The 22,797-nt window shown below is 47.7% G+C and overlaps 2 protein-coding genes across 4 annotated transcripts; one reads left to right on the top strand and one right to left on the bottom strand.

Moving 5' to 3' along the window:
* Positions 1–1,673: 1,673 nt before the first annotated feature.
* HGH1 (HGH1 homolog) lies at positions 1,674–14,451 on the bottom strand. Of its 3 annotated transcripts, XR_008839760.1 has the most exons (7): positions 13,135–14,451; positions 10,760–10,860; positions 9,649–9,747; positions 6,899–6,990; positions 4,468–4,590; positions 2,617–2,849; positions 2,312–2,511 (listed from the first exon to the last, which is right to left on the bottom strand). XR_008839760.1 is itself a non-coding variant. In XM_056483849.1 (6 exons), exons 1-6 carry the CDS (start codon positions 13,659–13,661, stop codon positions 2,721–2,723), a joined length of 1,071 nt encoding a protein of 356 aa, XP_056339824.1. In that variant the 5' UTR covers positions 13,662–14,451; the 3' UTR covers positions 1,674–2,720. The 3 variants fall into 3 exon arrangements, 2 of the variants coding, with proteins under 2 accessions (XP_056339824.1, XP_056339825.1); XM_056483849.1 differs by having other exon boundaries at positions 1,674–2,849; XM_056483850.1 differs by lacking the exon at positions 4,468–4,590 and having other exon boundaries at positions 2,306–2,849.
* Positions 14,452–17,307: 2,856 nt separating this feature from the next.
* LOC130249871 (erythroblast NAD(P)(+)--arginine ADP-ribosyltransferase-like) lies at positions 17,308–19,594 on the top strand. The gene is made up of 3 exons (XM_056485022.1): positions 17,308–17,390; positions 17,938–18,724; positions 19,509–19,594. The coding sequence occupies exons 2-3, from the start codon at positions 17,971–17,973 to the stop codon at positions 19,592–19,594; spliced, it is 840 nt and encodes a 279-aa protein (XP_056340997.1). The 5' UTR covers positions 17,308–17,390; positions 17,938–17,970.
* The last annotated feature ends 3,203 nt before the right edge of the window (positions 19,595–22,797 follow it).

The following is a 22,797-nucleotide window of genomic DNA, read 5'->3' as shown; positions in this document are numbered from 1 at the left end:
GCCACGCCCCCAATGGCCACGCCCACGAAATCGACGAGACCACGCCCATAAAGTGACGAGACCACGCCCACAAAACGGACCAGACCACGCCCACGAAACTGACGAGGGCACGCCCATGAAACTGACTAGACCACGCCCCTCGCGTTCTCATTGGTTGAATAAAAAGGGGGCGGGGCTTGGGACGCTGCTGGCGCCCCCTGGTGGCGCGGGAGGGAAATGGCGCCGGTGTCACCGAATGTCCCAAAAACGTCCCAAAAATGTCCCCAAATGTGCCCAAAGTCCCTAAATCCCCCCAGATGTCCCCAAATTTGGCCCCCAAATTCAATGTCCCCAAATCTTCCTCCCCCAATGTCCCCAAATTCAATGTCCCCACATTTGGCCCCAATGTCCCCAAATGTCCCCAAATTCAGCCCCAAATGTCCCTAAATGCCTCACAAACCCCCCGCCCAAGTCCCCAAATGTCCCAAAATGTCCCCAAAATCGGCCCCAGTGTCCCCCAACATGTCCCCACGCCCCCAAATCCCCCAATGTCCCCAAATTCACTCAATGCCCCCAAATGTGCCCAAAATGTCCCCAAACCTGACCCCAAAGTCCTCAAAGCCCCCCAAATGTCCCCAAATCTTCCCCCCAATGTCCCCAAATCCCCCTCCAAATGTCCCCAAATTCACTCAATGTCCCCAAATCCCCCCCTCAAAGTCCCTAAATGTCCCAAAATGTCCCCAAATTCTGACCCGTGTCCCCAAATCCCCCCAAAATTCCCAAATTCTGCCCCAATGTTCCCAAAATCGGCCCCAATGTCCCCAAATCCCCCCCAAAACGTCCCCAAATCCCAAATTCTGCCCCAATGTCTCCAAATCCTCCCCAAATGTCCCCAAAATTCTGCCCCACTGTCCCCAAATCTCCTCTTGGTGTCACCAAGTGTCCCCAAAATTCCCAAATCACTCCCCGCCCCCAGTGTCCCCAAAGTCCCAATGTCCCCAAATCCCCCCAAAATGTCCCCAAATTCTGACCCCAGTATCCTCAAATCCCTGAAATGTCCCCAAATTTGGCCCAAATGTCCCCAAATGTCCCAAAATGTCCCCAGATTCTCTCCCCATGCCCCAATTTTCCTCCAAGTGTCCCCAAATTTCCCCCAAATCTCTCGTGTCCCCAAATCCCCCCAAATGTCCCTAAATGCCCCACAAGCCCCCCCAAAGTCCCCAAATGTCCCAAACGTCCCCAAAATCGGCCTAAATGTCCCCAAATCTTCCCTAAATGTCCCCAAATCCCTCAAAATGTCCCCAATTTCTCCCCAGTGTCCCCAAATATCCCCGTGTCCCCAAATCCCCCCAAAATTCCCAAGTCCCCCCAAATGTCCCCAAATTTGGCCCCAATGTCCCCAAATCCCGTCCCAATGTCCCCAAATCCCCCCAAAAAGTCCCCAAATTCTGACTCAAATCCCTGAAATGTCCCCAAATTTGGCCCCAATGTCCCCAAATGTCCCAAAACGTCCCCAAATCCTCTCCCCATGTCCCCAATTTCCTCCCAGTGTCCCCAAATGTCCCCAAATCCCCTCAGATGTCCCCAAATTTCTCCCAAATTCCCTCAGATGTCCCCAGATTCTGCTCCCAGTGTCCCCAAATGTCCCCAAATCCCCTCAGTGTCCCCAGCCCTGAGGAGGCCACAGCAGATTTGGGGTGAAATCCTTTAATTCGCTGAGTTTGGGGGTGACTTGGGGACACCCCAGTGTCACCATGGTGACCATTGGGGACATCCCATGGTCACCACGAAGGTTTTTGGGGACACTCGTGCCACCACCATGGACCCTTGGGGCCACCAACCCCATGTCACCAAGATGGTGACACTTCAGGACATCCCATTGTCATTAAAATGGATTTTTGGGGACATGATCCCATTGCCACCACCATGGACCCTTGGGGACATCCCACTGTGACCCTGGTGGCTTTTTGGGGACATCCCATTGTCACCGTGGTGACTTTTTGGGGACACTTTATTGTCACCACCACGGACCCTTGGGGACACCCCAGTGTCACCAAAATGGATTTTTGGGGACACCTTATTGTCACCAAGGTGACTCCTCAAGGACACCCCATTGTCACCGTGGTGGCTTTTTGGGGACACTTTATTGTCACCTCGGTGGTTTTTGGGGACACCATCCCAGTGTCACCACGGTGGCTTTTTGGGGACATTCCAGTGTCACTGTCACCATGATGGCTCCTCAAGGACTTCCCATTGTCACTGTGGTGGCTTTTTGGTGACATCCCATTGTCACTAAAACAGGTTTTTGGGGACATCAATCCATTGTCACCACCATGGATCCTTGGGGACACCCCACTGTCACCGTGGTGGCTTTTTGGGGACATCCCATTGTCACTAAAACGGGTTTTTGGGGACACCATCCCATTGTCACCACCATGGATCCTTGGGGACACCCCAGGGTCACCAAAATGGATTTTTGGGGACACTTTATTGTCACCATGATGGTTTTTGGGGACACCATCCCAGTGTCACCTCGGTGGCTTTTTGGGGACGTTCCAGTGTCACTGTCACCACCATGGCCCCATGGGGACATTTCATTGTCACCGTGGTGGCTTTTTGGGGACATTTCATTGTCACCGTGGTGGCTTTTTGGGGACACCCCATTGTCACTAAAACGGGTTTTGGGGCCACCCCGGTGTCCCCTCAAGGGTTCCTGGTGTCGTTTTGGTGTCCCCTGGGTGTCACCTCCCTGTCCCTGTCCCCTCCTGGGTGTCCCTGTCCAGCTGTGCCAGCTGCTGCTCCAGCTCCTGGGGAATTGTCACCTCCAGCAGATTCTCCATCCCCGCCTCGGGCTCGTCCCCGATCAGCACCTGCCGGAATTCCCAAAAAAAAACAAAACAAAAATTTGGGAATGGGGTTTCTGGAAATTCATGGGATTCCCCATCCCCAAATTCCTGAGAGAACCCATCCAAAATTTCCAAAAAAATCCCCAAAAGATCCCCCAAAAATTCCCTCAAATTCCCAAAAAATTCCCTCAAAATTTCCCCCAAATTCTCAAAAAATTCCCCCCAAAATTCCCAAAAAATGCCCCAAAATTCCAAAATATTCCCCCAAAAATTCCTGAAAAATGCCCCAAAATTCCAAACAAATTCCCAAAAATTCCCCCAAAAAATTCAGAAAAATTCCCCAAAAATTGCCAAAAAATTCCCCAAAATTTAAAAAAATCCTCAAAACAAATCCCAAAAATTCCCAAAAAAATTCCCCAAAAATTTCCCAAAAAATTTCCCAAAATTCACAAAAATTCCCCCCAAAAACCCCAAAAAATTCCACAAAATGCCCAAAAAATTCTCCAAAATTCCTCCAAATTCCCCAAAATTCTCAAAAAAAATCCCCAAAATTCCCCAAAAATCCCCAAAATTCTCAAAAATTCCTAAAAAATTCCAAAAAATTCCCAAAAAATTAACCCCCAAAATTCCCCAAATTTCCCCCAAATTTCACAAAAAAATTCCCCAAAACTCCCAAAAATATCAGAAAAATTTCCCCAAAATTCTTAAAAATTCCCAAAAGATCCCTAAAAATTTCCAAAAAATTACCAAAAGTTCCCAAAAAATTCCCCAAAATTCCCCAAAAAGTTCCCAAAAAAATTCATAAAAATTCCCAAAAAAATCCGAAAAATTTTCCGAAAATTCCCAAAAAATTCCCCCCAAAATTCCCAAAAATTAAAAAAAATTCCCCAAAATTCCAAAAAAATTTCCAAAAAATTCCCCAAATTCTCCAAGATATTCACAAAAAATCCCCAAAAACTCCCCAAAATTCCCAAAAAATTCTCCAAAATTCCTCCAAATTCCCCAAAATTCCTAAAAAATTCCCAAAAATTCCCCAAAAAATCCCCCAAAATCTCAAAAATTCCTAAAAAATTCCCCCAAAAAATCCCAAAAATTCCCCAAAATTCCCAAAAAATCTCAAAATTTTCTCCCAAAATTCCCCAAAATTTCCCAGAAAATTCCCCAAAATTCCCCAAAAATTCCCCATAAATTCCCTAAAATATTCCCCAAAAATTCCTAAAAATTCCAAAAAAATTCCCAAAAGATTCCTAAAAATTCCAAAAAAATTCCCAAAAGATTCCTAAAAATTTCCAAAAAATTCCCAAAAATTCCAAAAGAATTCCTAAAAATTCCAAAAAATTCTCAAAAAAAATCCCACAAATTCCCTAAAATCCTCCAAAACTCCCAAAAAATTCTTCAAATTCCCCAAGATATTCCCAAAAATTCCCAATAAAAAATCCCAAAAAATTCCCAAAGATTCCCCAAAAAATTCCTAAAAATTCCTAAAAATTCCCCAAAAAATTCCTAAAAATTCCCAAAAAATCTCAAAAATTCCCCAAAAAATTCCTAAAAATTCCCCGAAAATCTCAAAAATTCCCCAAAAATCCCCCAAAATTCCCAAAAATCCTCCAAAATTCCCAAATTTCCCAGCATTCCCCCTCACCTGGATGACGTTCTCGCAGGCTCTGAGCACCTGGGGCTCCTTTTCCCACCTGTGCAGCTCCCTCAGCACCAGGTAACAGCCCTGGGATCTCACCTGGCCACGCCCAGCCTTGGTGGCCGTCAGCTTTTGGGAGAAAAAACAAAAAATTCGGGAATTTTTGGATTTTTAGGGTGGTTGGAAACCCCAAATTTCCCAAAAAAATAATAAAAAAAAAAACCCAACGCAAAACCTTAAAAATTCGCGTTTTTCCACCCTAAAAACCGCCAAGAAACTCGAAAAATTTTTCCTCAGAAACTCCCAAATTTTTTCATGGAATCCCAAAAATTCTTCAAGGAATCCAAGAATTTATCAAGGAACCCAAAGAATTTAGCAAGAAACCAAAAAAAAATCCCCCAAGGAGCCAAAAAAAACCTCAAGGAACCTCCAAAATTCCTCAAGAAACCCCAAAAATCCCTCCAGAATCCCACCCCAAAAAAAAACTGAAAAAAGCCAAAAATTTCTCACAAAAACCCCAAAAATCCTCAAGGAATCCCCAAAAATCTTCATTGAACCCAAAAAACTCCTCAAGAAACCCCAAAATTTCTGAGAAAACCCCAAAAATTCCTCCAGGAACCCCCAAAAAAATCCTGAAAAAAGCCAAAAAAAGCCTCAAGGAACCTCCAAAATTTCTCAAGAAATCCCAAAAATTCCTCAAGGAATCCCCCAAAAATGGTGAAAGAAGCCAAAAATCATCAAGGAATCCCAAAATTCCTCAAGGAGCTCCAAAAATCTTCACTGAACCCCAAAAATTCCTCAAGAAACCCCAAAATTTCCTCATAAAATGCCAAAAAAATCCACAAGAAACCCCAAAAATGCCTCAAAAAAACCCAAAAACTTTTCATGGAGCTCCTGAAACTCCTCAAAAAAAAAAAAAAATGCATGGAACCCCAAAATTCCACAAGGAACCTAAAAATTTGTCAAGGAATCCAAAATTTCTCAAGGGATCCCCAAAAAATTGTGAAAAAAGCCAAAAATCTTCAAGAAATCCCAAAATTCTTCCTGGAAATCCCAAAATTTCTCCCAGAAACCCCAAAATTCCTCCTGGAAAATCCAAAATTCCTTCTTGAATCCCACCAAGATTTCATCAAATTCCCAAAATTTCTCCCTGAACCCCAAAATTCCTCCCAAAACCCCCAAAATTCTACCTGGAAACCCCAAAATTTCCTCCTGGGACCCCAAAATTCTTCCCAGAAAACCCAAAATTTTCCCAGAAACCCAAAAATTCCTCCCAGAAACCCCAAAAATTTTTCCTGGAAACCCCAAAACCTCCCTGAACCCCAAAATTCTCCCCAAACCCCCAAAATTCTTCCTGAAAACCCCAAAAATTCCTTCCTGAGCCCCAAAATTCTTCCCAGAAACCCAAAAATTCCACCCTGAACCCCCAAAATTCCTCCCAAAACCCCCAAAATTCTTTCTGAAAACCCCCAAATTCTTCTGGAAATCCCAAAATTTCTCCTGGAAACCCCAAAATTCTCCCTGAACCCCAAAATTCTCCCCAAACCCCCAAAAATTCCTCCTGGAAATCCCAAAAATTCCTCTCTGAACCCAAAATTTTCCCAGAAACCCAAAAATTCCTCTTTGAAATCCCAAATTTCCTCCCTAAAATCCTAAAATTTCTCCCTGAACCCCAAAAATTCCTCAGGAAATCCCAAAATTCTTCCTGAAAACCCCAAAATTCCACCTGGGAACCCCAAAAATTCCTCCCTGAACCCAAAATTTTCTCAGAAACCCCAAAATTCCTCCTTGAATCCAAAAATTCTTCCTGAAAATCCCAAAATTCCTCCTGGGAACCCCAAAATTCTTTCCAGAAACCCCAAAATTTTCCCAGAAACCCAAAAATTTCTCACAGAAACCCCAGAATTCCACCTGGGAACCCCAAAATTCCACCTGAAAACCCCAAAATTCTTCCCAAAAACCCCAAAATATCTCCCAGAAACCCCAAAATTCCTCCTGGAAAATCCCAAAATTCCTCCCAAAACCCCAAAAATTCCTCAGGAAACTCCAAAATTCTTCCTGGAAACCCCAAAAATTCTCCCAAAACCCCCAAAATTCTTCCCAGAAACCCCCAAAATTCTTCCTGAAAACCCCAAAATTCCTCCTGGGAACCCCAAAAATTCTTCCTGGGACCCCCAAAATTCTTTCCAGAAACCCCAAAATTTTCCCAGAAACCCAAAAATTTCTCCCAGAAACCCCAAAAATTCTCCCAAAACCCCCAAAATTCTTCATGAAAACCCCAAAATATCTCCCTGAAACCTCAAAATTCCTCCTGTAAAATCCCAAAATTCCTCCCAAAACCCCAAAAATTCTTCCTGAAAACCCCAAAATTCCTTCCTGACTTCCCCCAGACCTCCCCAAATTCCCAAAATTCCCCCAAAATTCCCAAATTTCCCACCAGCAGCAGCGTCTCCAGCAGCATTTTCCTGATTTCGGGCTCCTCCTCCCTCTGGTGCTCGGGGGGCAGGAACTGCAGATCCAGAGGGAGCTCTGGGGGGGAAAAACAACTCTGGAATTCCCAAAAATTCCCAAAAATTCCCAAAATTCCCAGGATTCTCCATCCCAAAATCCCTGGGATCCTCAGCCCGAAATCGCCATCCCAAAATTCCCAAAATCCTCAGGATGCTCATCCCAAAATTTTTGGCGTCTCCATTCTGAAATTTCCAGAATTCCCAAGATGCCCATCCCAAAAATTCCCAAAATTCCTGGGATCCCCATCCCAAAATTCCCAAAATTCAAAATTCCTGGGATCCCAAAATCCTGAGATCCTGAAATTCCCAAAATCCCCTGGATCCTCATCCCAAAATTCCCAAAATTCCCAAATCCACATCTCAAAATCCCCAAAATCTCAAAAATTCATGGGATCCCCATGCCAAAATTTTTGGGATTCTCATCCCAAAATTCCGAAAATCCCTGGGATCCCCAAAATCCACATCCCAAAATTCCCAAAATTCTCAAAATTCCCAAAACCCACATCCCAAAATTCCCAAAACTACCAAAATCCACATCCCAAAATCCCCAAAATGCCCAAAATCCACAAAATTCCCAAAATTCCTGGGGATCTACATCCTGAAATTCCTGGGATCCCCACCCCAAAATTCAAAAAATTCCCAAAACCCACATCCCAGACTTCCCAAAATCCCCAAAATCCACATCCCAAAATCCCCAAAATCTCCAAAATTCATGGGATCCCCATGCCAAAATTTTTGGGATTCTCATCCCAAAATCTCTGGGATCCCCAAAAGCCACATCCCAAAATTCCCAAAATCCCCAAAATTCCCAAAATTCCTGGGGATCTACATCCTGAAATTCCCGGGATCCCCACCCCATAAATTCCAAAAAATTCCCAAAACCCACATCCCAGACTTCCCAAAATCCTCAAAATCCCCAAATTCCACATCCCAGAATTCCCAAAAAATTCCCAAAATTCCCAAAACCCACATCCCAAAATTCCCAAAAAATTCCCATAGTCCACATCCCAAAATCCCCAAAATCCCCAAAATCCACATCCCAAAATTCCCCAAATTCCCAAAATTCCTGGGGATCTACATCCTGAAATTCCCGGGATCCCCACCCCATAAATTCCAAAAAATTCCCAAAACCCACATCCCAGACTTCCCAAAATCCTCAAAATCCCCAAATTCCACATCCCAGAATTCCCAAAAAATTCCCAAAATTCCCAAAACCCACATCCCAAAATTCCCAAAAAATTCCCATAGTCCACATCCCAAAATCCCCAAAATGCCCAAAATCCACATCCCAAAACCCCCAAAATTCCCAAAATTCCTGGGGATCTACATCCTGAAATTCCCGGGATCCCCACCCCAAAATTCAAAAAAATTCCCAAAACCCACATCCCAGACTTCCCAAAATCCCCAAAATCCACATCCCAAAATCCCCAAATTCCACATCCCAGAATTCCCAAAAAATTCCCAAAATTCCCAAAATTCCCAAAATTCCCTCTCACTCTCCATCTCTCTCTCCCCCAGCTCCAGGCTCCCGGCCAGGGGCAGCAGCAGCGATTCCACCCAAAATCCCCAAAATCCCCAAAATCCACATCCCAAAATCCCCAAAATCTCCAAAATTCATGGGATCCCCATGCCAAAATTTTTGGGATTCTCATCCCAAAATTCCCAAAATCCCTGGGATCCCCAAAATCCACATCCCAAAATTCCCAAAATTCTCAAAATTCCCAAAACCCACATCCCAAAATTCCCAAAAAATCCCCATAGTCCACATCCCAAAATTCCCAAAAAATTCCCATAGTCCACATCCCAAAATCCCCAAAATCCCCAAAATCCACATCCCAAAATTCCCCAAATTCCCAAAATTCCTGGGGATCTACATCCTGAAATTCCCGGGATCCCCACCCCATAAATTCCAAAAAATTCCCAAAACCCACATCCCAGACTTCCCAAAATCCCCAAAATCCACATCCCAAAAATCCCCAAAATCCACATCCCAAAATTCCCAAAATTCCCAAAACCCACATCCCAAAATTCCCAAAATTCCCATCCCAGAATTCCCAAAATTCCCAAAACCCACATCCCAAAATTCCCAAAAAATTCCCATAGTCCACATCCCAAAATCCCCAAAATCCCCAAAATCCACATCCCAAAATTCCCAAAATCCCCAAAATTCCCAAAATTCCTGGGGATCTACATCCTGAAATTCCCGGGATCCCCACCTCAAAATTCAAAAAAATTCCCAAAACCCACATCCCAGACTTCCCAAAATCCCCAAAATCCACATCCCAAAATCCCCAAATTCCACATCCCAGAATTCCCAAAAAATCCCCAAAATTCCCAAAATTCCCAAAATTCCCTCTCACTCTCCATCTCTCTCTCCCCCAGCTCCAGGCTCCCAGCCAGGGGCAGCAGCAGCGATTCCACCCAAAATCCCCAAAATCCCCAAAATCCACATCCCAAAATCCCCAAAAAATCCCCATCCCAGAATTCCCAAAAAATTCCCAAAACTCCCAAAATTCCTCTCACCCTCCATCTCCTGCTCCCCCAGCTCCAGGCTCCCGGCCAGGGGCAGCAGCAGCGATTCCACCCAAAATCCCCAAAATCCACATCCCAAAACTCCCCAAAATCCCCAAAATCCACATCCCAAAAAATTCCCAAAATTCCCCAAATTCCCTCTCACCCTCCATCTCCTGCTCCCCCAGCTCCAGGCTCCCGGCCAGGGGCAGCAGCAGCGCCGGCAGCGCCTCCACCTCCTCCCCCAGCAGCCACTCGTGGTGCTCTGGGGAAAAAAAATAAATTAATTTTGGGAATTCTGGGGAAATTTGGGAATTCTGGGGAAATTTGGGAATTCTGGGGAAATTTGGGAATTTTTTCACCTGGTTGGGATGAAGCTGGAGGGATTTTCTGCAAGTTTTTTATTTTTTGGGAGGTTGGATTGTGGAATTCCAGGATTTCATTTGGAATTCCAGCCATTTTTGGTTTTATTTGTTTTTCTATTTTTATTTAAATTTTTATTTTTACTTATATTTTTATTTTATTTTATTTTATTTTATTTTATTTTATTTTATTTTATTTTATTTTATTCACTCAGCATGCTGGAAGAAGCAGTTCCTGAGGGCTCCCACCACTCCTCTCATTATTATTTTTATTTTTATTTTTACTTTTATTTTTATTTTTATTTCTATTTCTAATTTTATTTTTATTTTTATTTCTATTTCTAATTTTATTTTATTTTTATTTTTTTAATATATATTTTATTTCATTCCCTCACCATGCTGGAAGCAGCAGTTCCTCAGGGCTCCCACCACTCCTCTCATTTTTATTTATATTTTTATTTTTAATTCTAGTTTTATTTTATTTTATTTTATTTTTATTTATTTTATATTCATTTTTATTTATTTTATTTTATTTATCCCTCACCATGCTGGAAGCAGCAGTTCCTCAGGGCTCCCACCACTCCTCTCATTTTTATTTTTATTTTTATTTTTATTTTTATTTTTATTTTTATTTTTATTTTTACTTTCATTTTAATTTCTATTTTTATTTTTATTTCTACTTTAATTTTATTTTTATTTATTTTATTTTATTTTATTTTATTTTATTTTATTTTATTTTATTTTATTTATCCCTCACCATGCTGGAAGCAGCAGTTCCTCAGGGCTCCCACCACTCCTCTCATTTTAATTTCTATTTTTATTTTTATTTCTATTTTTATTTTATTTTATTTTATTTTATTTTATTTTATTTTATTTTATTTTATTTTATTTTATTTTATTTTATTTATCCCTCACCATGCTGGAAGCAGCAGTTCCTGAGGGCTCCCACCACTCCTCTCCTCAGCTGGGCCGAGTGCGGCCCCTGCAGCAGCGGCAGCAGCGCCCGCAGCACCCGCCTGGAGTTAACAATTAACAAATTAATCACAATTAATGACTGCAATTCCATATCCCAATATCCCATATCCCAATATCCCAATATCCCAATATCCCAATATCCCAATATCCCACATCCCATATCCCAATATCCCAACATCCAGCGCCAGCAGCGCCCGCAGGACCCGCCTGGAGTTAAATTAATCACAATTAATGACTGCAATTCCATATCCCAATATCCCAATATTCCACTATCCCAATATCCCAATATCCCAATATCCCATATCCCAATATCCCATATCCCAATATCCCATATCCCAATATCCCATATCCCAATATCCCATATCCCATATCCCAATATCCCAAATGCCAAATATTCCATATCCCAATATCCCAACATCCAGCGCCAGCAGCGCCCGCAGGACCCGCCTGGAGTTAAATTAATCACAATTAATGACTGCAATTCCATATCCCAATATCCCAATATCCCAATATCCCATATCCCAATATCCCAATATCCCAATATCCCATATCCCAATATCCCAATATCCCATATCCCATATCCCAATATCCCATATCCCATATCCCTTATCCCAATATCCCATATCCCATATCCCAATATCCCATATCCCATATCCCAATATCCCAATATCCCAATATCCCAATATCCCATATCCCAATATCCCAATATCCCAATATCCCATATCCCAATATCCCAATATCCCATATCCCAATATCCCAATATCCCAATATCCCAATATCCCAATATTCCATATCCCAATATCCCAACATCCAGCGCCAGCAGCGCCCGCAGGACCCGCCTGGAGTTAAATTAATCACAATTAATGACTGCAATTCCATATCCCAATATCCCAATATTCCACATCCCAAATCCCAATATCCCAATATCCCAATATCCCAATATCCCATATCCCATATCCCATATCCCATATCCCATTTCCCATATCCCATATCCCATATCCCATATCCCATTTCCCATATCCCATATCCCATATCCCAATCCCATATCCCATATCCCATATCCCATATCCCATTATCCCATATCCCATATCCCATATCCCATATCCCAATATCCCATATCCCAATATCCCAAAATTCCAATATCCCATATCCCAATATCCCAATATCCCATATCCCAATATCCCATATCCCATATCCCATATCCCATATCCCATATCCCAACATCCAGCGGCAGCAGCGCCCGCAGCACCCGCCTGGAGTTAAATTAATCACAATTAATGACTGCAATTACATATCCCAATATCCCATATTCCACATCCCAATATCCCAATATCCCAATATCCCATATCCCAATATCCCATATCCCAATATCCCAATATCCCATATCCCAATATCCCAATATCCCAATATCCCATATCCCATATCCCAATATCCCATATCCCAATATCCCAATATCCCATATCCCAATATCCCATATCCCATATCCCAATATCCCATATCCCATATCCCATATCCCAATATCCCATATCCCAATATCCCAATATCCCATATCCCAATATCCCATATCCCATATCCCAACATCCAGCGCCAGCAGCACCCGCAGCACCCGCCTGCAATTAACAATTAACAAATTAATCACAATTAATGACTGCAATTCCATATCCCATATCCCATATCCCATATCCCATATCCCAATATCCCAATATCCCAATATCCCAATATCCCATATCCCATACCCGATATCCCATATCCCAATATCCCATATCCCATACCCCAATATTCCAATATCCCGATACCCCAATATCCCGATACCCCAATACCCCACTATCGCGATACCCGATATTTACCCGGACGGCTCGAGCAGCGCTGCCCGCCCCTCCCGGGCCCGGCTCAGGTTACAATATCACAATATCCCAATATCCCGATACCCCAATATCCCGATATCCCATATCCCAATATCGCGGTACCCCAATATAGCGATACCCCAATATCGCGATACTCGATATTTACCCGGAAGGCTCCAGCAGCGCTGCCCGCCCCTCCCGGGCCCGGCTCAGGTTACACTATCCCGATACCCCAATACCCCAATACCCCAATACCCCAATATACCCGATACCCCACTATCGCGATACCCCACACTCACCCGGACGGCTCCAGCAGCGCTGCCCGCCCCTCCCAGGCCCGGCTCAGGTTACAATATCACAATATCCCAATATCCCGATATCCCAATATCCCGATATCCCAATATCGCGGTACCCCAATATCGCGATACCCCAATATAGCGATACCCCACTATCGCGATACCCGATATTTACCCGGACGGCTCCAGCAGCGCTGCCCGCCCCTCCCGGGCCCGGCTCAGGTTGCACACCGCCGCCCCGAGCTCCTCCGGCGGCCGCTCCGCGCTCAGCGCCCGCAGCAGCGGCTCCGCTCCGGGCCCCAGCGCCGCCACCACCCGCGGAACCGCCTCCATGTCGCGACACAGATTGGCCAGCACTCCGCAGGCGGCCCCGGAGCTCGGCAGGAGAGGCAAGAACGAGGGTAAGGCAGCGAGGAGCGGCTCCCGCGCGGCGCGCTCGGAGCTCGCGTTCACCAGCGCGGACAACGCGGGCAGCGCCCCACGCGAGCCCGAGGCGGCCATGGCGGACAAGGCCGACAAGGCCGCGGGGTTCGAGGCGAGCAGAGCCCGGCCTGAAGCGCTGCCCGACAGCGCCAGAGCGGCTTCGGCTGCTGCGGGAGCGGCGGGGGAGGATGGAGAGAGCAGCGCGGTGAGTTCTGACAGCGCCACGGCGGCTGCGGCATCGTTGTTGCTCGCCTCCTCCGTTTTGGCCTGCGCCGCCATGGCGGTGTTGCTTGGCAACGGTGGGGCAGCCAATCAGCGCTGTGGATACTTGGAGGTGGAAGCTGCCAGCCAATAGGAGGCGAGAATGCTGCCGCCATATTGTGTGACCCGACCACAGCGGCGCAGGAGGAGGCGGCAGAGCCACAGCCGGTGGCGCCGCCGCCTGGCAACCGCTGTGATTGACAGCTCGAACAGCCAATCAGCGCTGCGGATAGCGGGAGGTGGAAGCGGCCAGCCAATGGAAGGCGGGGATTCTGCCGGAAATGGACACAGGGAGAGGGTTGTACGGAAAAGCGCCGTACGCGCTCTCACGCGGGTCTAATTAAGCTACGGTGTTAATTAGGGTACGAAAACAGGCGGGGCCGGTGCCGCTCTCGGGTGCTTGGCCGCTGTTGGGACCCGCACCGCCATCAGCTGCGGCTCTGCCGCGTCCCCCTGCGCCGCTGTGGTGGGGACGCACAAGATGGCGGCGGCGTCGGATCACTCAATATGGCGGCTGCATCGGGACACACAACATGGCGGCGCCGCCTGGGAACCGGTGTGATTGACAGCTCGAACAGCCAATCAGCGCTGCGAACAATGGGAGGTGGAAGCGGTCAGCCAATGGGAGGCGGGGATGCTGCCGGAAACGGAGGGATCCCAGGAGCAAGGGATTGTGGGAAGGCCGTTTGTACGGAAAGCAGCACAGGGTCGAAATTCCTTAACTCAGCTGGAAATTAGAATTCCCGATGAATTGATTGATTTTCCCAATGAATTAATTGATTTTTTCCAGTGAATAAATTGATTTTCCCAATGGATAAATTGCTTTTTCCCTCCCAGTCTCTCCCAGTGTCTCCCAGTTCCTTCCCCGTCCATCCCAGTCCCATCCCAGTGTTCCCAGTCTCACCAGTAAGGTTTCCAAAGTTCATCCCAGTCCCCCTCCCAATCCCCATCCCAGTCGCTCCCAGTCCCTCCCAGTTCCCTCCCAGTCTTTCCCAGTATCCCATTCTCCCCTCCCAGTCCATCCCAGTACATCCCAGTTCCCTCCCACTCCACCCCAGTCCATCCCAGTATCCCATTGTCCCCTCCCAGTACATCCCAGTTTCTACTCAGTTCCCTCCCAGTCCGATCCCAGTGCTCCCAGTCTCACCAGTAAGGATTCCAAAGTTAATCCCATTCCCCACCAGTCCATCCCAGATCATCCCAGTCCATCCCAGTCCCATCCCAGTGCTCCCAGTCTCACCAGTAAGGTTCCCAAAGTTCATCCCAGTCCCCCCCAATCCCCTCCCAGTCGCTCCCAGTCCCTCCCATTTCCCTCCCAGTCTTTCCCAGTATCCCATTATCCCTCCCAGTCCATCCCAGTACATCCCAGTTCCCTCCCAGTTCCCCCCAGTCCATCCCAGTATCCCATTGTCCCCTCCCAGTTCATCCCAGTACATCCCAGTTCCCTCCCAGTCCCTCCCAGTCTCTCCCAGTCCGATCCCAGTGCTCCCAGTCTCACCAGTAAGGTTTCCAAAGTTCATCCCAGTCCCTCCCAATCCATCCCAGTTCCTTCCCAGTTCCTTCCCAGTTCCCTCCTAATCCCATCCCAGTCCATCCCAGTCCATCCCAGTATCCCACTATCCCATCCCAGTGTATCCCAGTCCCTCCCAGTCCCATCCCAGTGCTCCCAGTCTCACCAGTAAGGTTCCCAAAGTTCATCCCAATCCATCCCAGTCCATCCCAGTATCATATTATCTCCTCCCAGTCCATCCCAGTCCATCCCAGTTCCTTCTCAGACCCTCCCAGTTTCCCCATCAATGTCCCTTTGTCGCCGCTCCCGCCGGTGCCTGGCACTGGGAGGGGGGGGAGGGGCGGGGATTCGGGGGGGTCACGTGGGTTTCCCCACGCCCCTCCCCCACCCTCATCCCCACAGGGACCCCGAAACCGAACAGGGACCCCCGAAATCCCCCCAAAAACCCCAAAAATACCCCCAAAAACCCCTTGGGACCCCCCAAACCCCCCAGAGCCCCCCTGGGTCTAATTAGCACCTAATTAGTGGCTCGTCTTAATTTTCTTCTGCCTTCACTCTGAGCCTGGATTAGAAACAAGGAGGAGCCGAATTTTTCATTCGGACTTGGTTGTTTATTAAATCTTATTTAAAGCACAGAGAGTTCTGCTGCATCTCTAGCTACCAGCTAAAAGTGAGAAAAATGGAGATGAATCTAGTGAGTTAAAAGGTCTTTTAAAGCTAAACTGTTTAATAAACAGTTAATTATAACTATAATAATTAATAATTAATAATAACCTATATTATTTATACTTTTGACCCAATAACCAAACACTGTGACCTGCAGTGCAGCACTGACTGTCCAACCAGAAACTGCTGCCAGAAATCACGGAGAAGAATGAAGAGGGAAGAAGAAGAGAGAGACGACACCTAAGAATCTCCATCTGTCCCACGCCTCTTACTATATTCTCAAAATCCCGAGTTCAAAACCTTTCACTGTGTGAAATTGCACACTTCTGTTTCAGCTACACACCAGTGAATTTATCACTCAAATTTGGAGCCTTTTCCAAGGCAGTGCTCTCCTGGGGATCAGTGTCAGAAATCAAAGAAAGTTCAAAACTTTTCTGGGTTCCACCATTGCAGCAGGAAAAGAGGAACTCACTTGAGATCTGCTTTGGGCGTTGCTCGTGCCCGTGGAGCCACATGGAAAGAAGGAAATCTATTCACAGCACGTTGATCTCTGATTAAATATCAACAGGAAAAATTGTCCTTCCTCGACAGCAGCCAAAGAAGGGGCGTGACACATTCCAGCAGCGTGGAGATTGTCAAATCCATGGGAGAAATTGCCTGGCAATAAAGAACCCTGGTGTTAATTCCTGATAAATTAACCCTTTGAGCTCAAACCCATCACCCCCAGGGATCGCTGAAAGAGGAAACAGTCCCAGGGTAGCAGGAAAATGGATTTTCTGAGCTACCATGCCAGGAAGGGTTCAGGTATCTCCAGGTGTTGGTGGATCCCTTTTTTGGGGCCCAGAACTTCTCCTGCCACACCAACACAGACAGGAAACTCCCTCAAGAGATCATCCTGAGGCTCGGGGTGCCTACAGGGATGTCATCTGATAGGGGACCCCATTTGGTGTCTGGGGTGTGACAGCAACCCAGTGAGCAGTGGGGAGGGGACTGGGGGCACTGAGGGATGTGGGACCCTGGGATTGGGGTCCTGGGGGGTGAAAAATAAGAGAGAGAAGAGAAAGTTTTGGTTCTATTCAGTGAAGGAGCTGGGTAGGGCTGAAAGATGAATTTGCAGAAAAACATAAAAGGATGTAAAAGTGGGGATACAGCAGGATAAACGTGATGGAGCCGGTGGAGAAACATATAAAATCAACTTCCCTTTTTAGTAAGTTCTGTAAAACAGAAGAGCAGTGCCAACTAATAGCAAAAGGTCAAAGTGAGGTGAGACAGGATGTTGGGGCACTCAGTGTAAAACACATCCTGAAGTCACAAGGGCGTGCAGCTGCACTAAGGTACAAAATTCTACCCTAAAACAGAAGGAGCTGAGCATATCAAACGGGAAAAAACCAGGTTCTGTGTTAGCTAAGCAGCCCACTTTAATGAATATTTATAATTAGGGTGGATAAATACCCTCTGCAGTTTCCCTCAGCTCAGGACCCTGAGAGATCCGCTGTGAGTCCGAGCTGATAAAGAATTCCGGCTCTCTGGTACCTCCAGCTGTGCCAGGGAGTTCACTCTGGCTGATTTCGGTATCAGGGGCTGGGGGGACACTGGGGACACTTGGTGGGGACAGGGGACTGTGGGATTGGGGTCTGGGGGGGCACTGGGGGAAAGTGAAGGTGGACACAGGATGGTGGGAGTGGGATTGGGGTCATGGGACACACTGTGGGGGTAGGGGGTGTTGCCTGAATTTGGGTTGAGGTTCTGGGGTGACACCAAAGAAATTGGGGACTGGGAGTGGGATTGGGGTCTGGGACAGGCGGAGGGGAACAGTGAGGGGCTCAGGGAGCGACCCCAGGATTTGGGTTGGGGTCCTGAGGGTGCTGAGGTGAATTGTAATCATGGGAGTAGGATTGGGCTTCTTGGGGGGCCATGGAACTGTGGGATTGGGATTGGGGTCTCTTGGGGCTGGGGGACATTGGGGAGACAAAATTAACCCACGATTTGGGATCAGTGACCCCACACACGTTCAGGGGTCTCCTGGCCAGGAGTGCCTTCCTTGCCCCTGGGCTGGCCCCACGTCCCTCCCAGTCCCTCACTGAGGAACCCTCCCAGTGTCCCCTCCATGTCCCCCAGTGTCCACACTGGTCCCATTGGCCTCTCCCCTCCATGGCCCTCCTGGCTCTCACCCTGGCTCTGCTGGCCATGACCGTGGCCACCACGGCCATAATGGTGACACCCTTGGACATGGCCCTGGACTCCTTCGATGACCAGTACCGGGGCTGTGGCCCTGCCATGAAGGCAGAGCTGCCGGCCCTGAACCGCTCTGAGCTCCAGAACAATCGTCTGTTTGCCAAGGGCTGGTCTGAGGCAGTGGACAAGTGGCGGAATACGGGGTCCCCTGTGTCCCCTCTGTTATCCTCAGACCAGGCCATCTCCATCATGGCCTATCACGAGTTTGACCTGCACAATGCTTTCAACGAGGATGTGAGCGTGTCCGGGCGCTCCCCCCGGGCATACCGGGACAAGTTCCGGTTCAAAACGCTGCATTTCCTGCTGACCGACGCCGTGGCCTCGCTGAGGGCTGCTCAGAAGGAGCAGGGATGTCTCTGTGTGATCCACGTGGACCCAAAGTACAAGTTCAACGCAAATCCTGGCGACATCGTCCGGTTTGGTCAGTTCGTGATGTTGTCGCGCTGCAATGATGACATCGAGAGTTTGAGGACCCCCACGGTGTTCCAGGTGCAGACGTGTCATAGTGTGAACATCAACTCATTCACTGGAAATCCCAACTCTGATGTGGTGCTGATTCCACCCTTCGAGAAGTTCAAGGTCACCAACGTCATTGATTATGGGGAGAATGTGGAGATCCTCCTCGACTCCATCGGGACCTACAGCAAATACAACTGCGAGTGGCTGCAAGGTGGGGACAGCCTGAGGACGTGGGGACACCCACTGGGGCCATGGGGACACCCACTGGGGCCATGGGGACACCCACTGGGGCCATGGGGACAGCCTGAGGACGTGGGGACACCCACTGAGGACATGGGGACACCCACTGTGGCCCTGGGGACAGCTCTGATGAGGCACAGGGGACAATGACACTCTCTGGGTACGGGGGACAGGGACAGGGGCAACCATGGTGTGTGTGGAGTCAAGGACACCCTGTGCTGGGGACACCAAGTCTGGGGACAGGAATGTCAATGCCAGGGCACAGGGATGGGGACCCCCACATCTGGGAGGGGACAGGGACAGGGACAGGGGATGTTCCTACCCTGTCCCTCCTCTCCACAGATAGTGCTGTGGGGACAGATCCTGTGTGCTGGACATGGGTGGCCTCCATGGCACCCCCTGATCCCCTGTCACTCAATGCCACCCCCCACGGCACCCCAGATCCCCTGTCACCCCCATGGCACCCCCTGATCCCCTGTCACTCAATGCCACCCCCCACAGCACCCCAGATCCCCTGTCATCCCCATGGCACTCACTGAGACCCTGTCACCCCGTTTCCCTGAGCCCTGTCACCCCTCACTCCCACCATGACCCCCTGACCTCCCTGGCCCCTGCACCCCGCAATGCTCCTCCCCACACCCTGTCACTGTCACCTCATGGCCCCCATCTCTCCTGTCACCCCCAGCCCCTGTTATGGCCGTCCCCGATCCCCTCACTCACCCATGGTCCCCCTGACCCCCCTCTTTGTCCCACAGGTGGGAGCATCCCCAGAGCCCCTGTCCACCTCAGAGGACTCCTCCTGGCCACCACAGTCCTGGCAGTGGCCACAGGGATCCTTTGAGCTACGAGGCCACCAAGGTCACAGAGGTCACTGTGGTCACTGTGGCCACCACGATCACCAAGACCACCAGGACACTCAGGGAAACGAGGCCACCAAGACTACCAAGACCACCACTGCCACTCTGGCCACCTTGGCCACCTTGGCCTTCATGAGGTCACTGCGGCCACCACTGGCACTGTGACCACTGCAGCCACCACAGCCACTCCAGCCACCATGGTCACTATAAGCACCAAGGCCACTGTGACCACCGTGGTCACCAAGACTCCCTGAGCCACAAGGCTACCACAGCCACTGTGGCCAGAGTGGCCACCAGGGGCATTGTGCAAAGCAATTCAGTGAGGTTCTTTGGCCTCCAGTACTCTACAGGCACCTACTGGGAAGCTCTTGGCTCCTACTTCATCTGGTATTCTCAAAAACAGCAAGAAACTAATAGTGAAAATGGTCATTTATTCCAAAGCAGGTCTTAATCCAAAGCACATCAGTAGCAAAAGGCATTGGAAATGCAATGGCAAAGCAATGGCAAAGCAATGGCAAACAGGAATGGCAAAGCAATGGAAAAGCAATGGCAAAGCAATGGCAAAGCAATGGCTAAGCAATGGCAAGCAATGGCAAAAAGCAATGGCAAAGCAATGGCAAAGCAATGGAAAAGCAATGGCAAAAGCAATATAAAAGCAATGGCAAAGCAATGGCAAAGCAATGGTAAAAGCATGGCAAAGCAATGGTAAAGCAATGGCAAAGCAATGGCAAAGCAATGGCAAAAGCAATGGCAAAGCAATGGCAAACCAATGGCAAACAACAATGGCAAACAGCAAAGGCAAAACAATGGCAAACCAATGGCAAACAGGAATGGCAAAGCAATGGTAAAAGTAATGGCAAAGCAATGGCAAACCAATGGGAAAGCAATGGCAAAAGCAATGGCAAAGCAATGGCAAAAGCAATGGCAAATGTAATGGCAAAGCAATGGCAAAGCAATGGCAAAGCAATGGTAAAGCAATGGCTAAGCAATGGCTAAGCAATGGAAAAGCAATGGCAAAGCAATGGTAAACATCAATGGCAAAGCAATGGCAAAGCAATGGCACAGCAATGGTAAAAGCAATGGCAAAGCAATGGCAAAGCAATGGAAAAGCAATGGAAAAGCAATGGCAAACAACAATGGCAAAGCAATGGTAAACATCAATGGCAAAGCAATGGCAAAAGCAATGGCAAAGCAATGGCAAAGCTATGGCAAAGCAATGGCAAAGCAATGGCAAAGCAATGGCAAAGCAATGGCAAAGCAATGGCAAAAGCAAAGGTAAAGCAATTGCAAAAGCAATGGCAAAGCAATGGCAAAGCAATGGCAAAGCAATGGCAAAGCAATGGCAAACATCAATGGCAAAGTAATGGCAAAGCAATGGCAAAGCAATGGCAAAGCAATGGCAAAGCAATGGGAAAGCAATGGCAAAGAAATGGCAAAGCAATGGCAAAGCAATGGCAAAGCAATGGCAAACAGCAATGGAAAAGCAATGGCAAAGCAATGGCAAAGGAATGGCAAAGCAATGGCAAAGCAATGGCAAAGCAATGGCAAATCAATGGCAAAGTAATGGCAAAAGCAATGGCAAAGCAATGGTAAAAGCAATGGCAAAGCCAATGGCAAAGCAATGGCAAAGCAATGGAAAAGCAATGGCAAAAGCAATGGCAAAAGCAATGGCAAAGCAATGGCAAAGCAATGGCAAAGCAATGGTAAAAGCAATGGCAAAGCAATGGCAAAGCAATGGCAAAAGCAATGGCAAAAGTAATGGCAAAAGCAATGGAAAAGCAATGGCAAAGAAAGGGAAAAGCAATGCAAACAACAATGGCAAAGCAATGGTAAACATCAATGGCAAAGCAATGGCAAAGCAATGGCAAAGCAATGGCAAAGCAATGGCAAAGCAATGGCAAAGCAATGGCAAAGCAATGGTAAAAGCAATGGCAAAGCAATGGTAAAAGCAATGGCAAAGCAATGGCAAAGGAATGGCAAAGCAATGGCAAAGCAATGGCATAGCAATGGCAAACATCAATGGCAAACAGCAATGGCAAAGCAATGGCAAAGCAATGGTAAAAGCAATGGCAAAAGCAATGGCAAAGCAATGGCAAAGCAATGGCAAAAGCCATGGCAAAAGCAATGGCAAAAGCAATGGCAAAAATGGCAAAAGCAATGGCAAAGCAATGGCAAACAACAATGTCAAAGCAATGTCAAAGCAATGTCAAACAGTCAATGGCAAAAGCAATTGAAAAAGCAATGGCAAACAGCAATGGCAAAGCAATGGCAAAGCAATGGCAAAGCAATGGCTTCCCCTGTGAGCTGCTGGCACCAATCAGAGAGCTGATTTGGTGATGGACAGCTCGGGAAACCAATGAAAAGTTATTTCTCTTTCACGAATCACAGTGGATCAGCTCTGCTCTCTCTCTTTCGGCTCCCGGTCTCCGGGGGTGGTGGTCACTGGCCGGAGGCTCCGGCCCGGCTCTGGGCTCGGCCTGGGGCCCAGCTCGGCACCCCGGCCCCGGCTTGGTGGGGGACCCGGCCCGGCCGCATGGTCCCGGCCCCCCCTCCCTGCCCTGACCGCATGGCTCCGCGCGGCCTGGGCTCGACTCTCCACGTGGCGTGGCCGAGCAGGGAGGGACTGGGGGGTCCACCAAAGGCTCTCCCTTCCTCGTTCTGAGAGGCCTCCAACTGCCCACGTGGCTTCTTCACGGTCTGGATACAATTTTAACTTCTTCATGCCTGGATAAGATCCTCGATCTCCTGAGCTCTCCTGAATGAGAATAAAGCCTGGAGACTGCAGAAGTCAGTGGAATGAAGATAAAGTTCCTGGTGGGAAGAGATTGAAAAGATGCAACTGATAAGTAGCTGAAAACCTTTTTGTGGGGCTATGAGGGCATTGTGACTTTACTAAAATTCCTTTAAACTGTGAAATATACTTGGGGAGGTTTGGGGTGCTTGAGAAGAAGACCTTACTTTTGCCTTGGAGAATTGGAGCTCTCTCTGTTCTGGGGCTGGAATATGAACAGAGACATTTGATAGTGAAGGAGATGAAGAGAATCTTGTTTTTCAGCAGCCTGCCTTTAAAAGTACTACCCCATGTGTGTGACATAACCCATTGCACAGCTCTGGAAGGACTGTGACAGAATGGGAGGAGTCATAATCTGCAATATTTTCCCGGGCGGATGTGGATTGTGAAGGTGAA

The sequence above is a fragment of the Oenanthe melanoleuca genome, chromosome 2 (assembly GCF_029582105.1).
Source record: "Oenanthe melanoleuca isolate GR-GAL-2019-014 chromosome 2, OMel1.0, whole genome shotgun sequence".
NCBI lineage: Eukaryota > Metazoa > Chordata > Aves > Passeriformes > Muscicapidae > Oenanthe > Oenanthe melanoleuca.
The sequence above is the reverse complement of the archived record's forward strand: the minus strand, read 5'-3'. Positions and strand labels throughout refer to the sequence as shown.

Excerpts from the sequence above, each read along its gene's own strand:
- HGH1 (XM_056483849.1), bottom strand. The coding sequence starts at position 13,661 with ATGGCGGCGCAGGCCAAAACGGAGGAGGCGAGCAACAACGATGCCGCA. Across the intron at positions 10,861-13,134 it reads GCGCTGCTGGAGCCGTCCGG|GCGGGTGCTGCGGGCGCTGC; the intron begins GTAAATATCGGG and ends TGTTAACTCCAG. Across the intron at positions 6,991-9,648 it reads GGGGGAGCAGGAGATGGAGG|AGCTCCCTCTGGATCTGCAG; the intron begins GTGAGAGGGAAT and ends TTTCCCCCCCAG.
- LOC130249871 (XM_056485022.1), top strand. The coding sequence starts at position 17,971 with ATGGCCCTCCTGGCTCTCACCCTGGCTCTGCTGGCCATGACCGTGGCC. Across the intron at positions 18,725-19,508 it reads CAACTGCGAGTGGCTGCAAG|GTGGGAGCATCCCCAGAGCC; the intron begins GTGGGGACAGCC and ends TTTGTCCCACAG.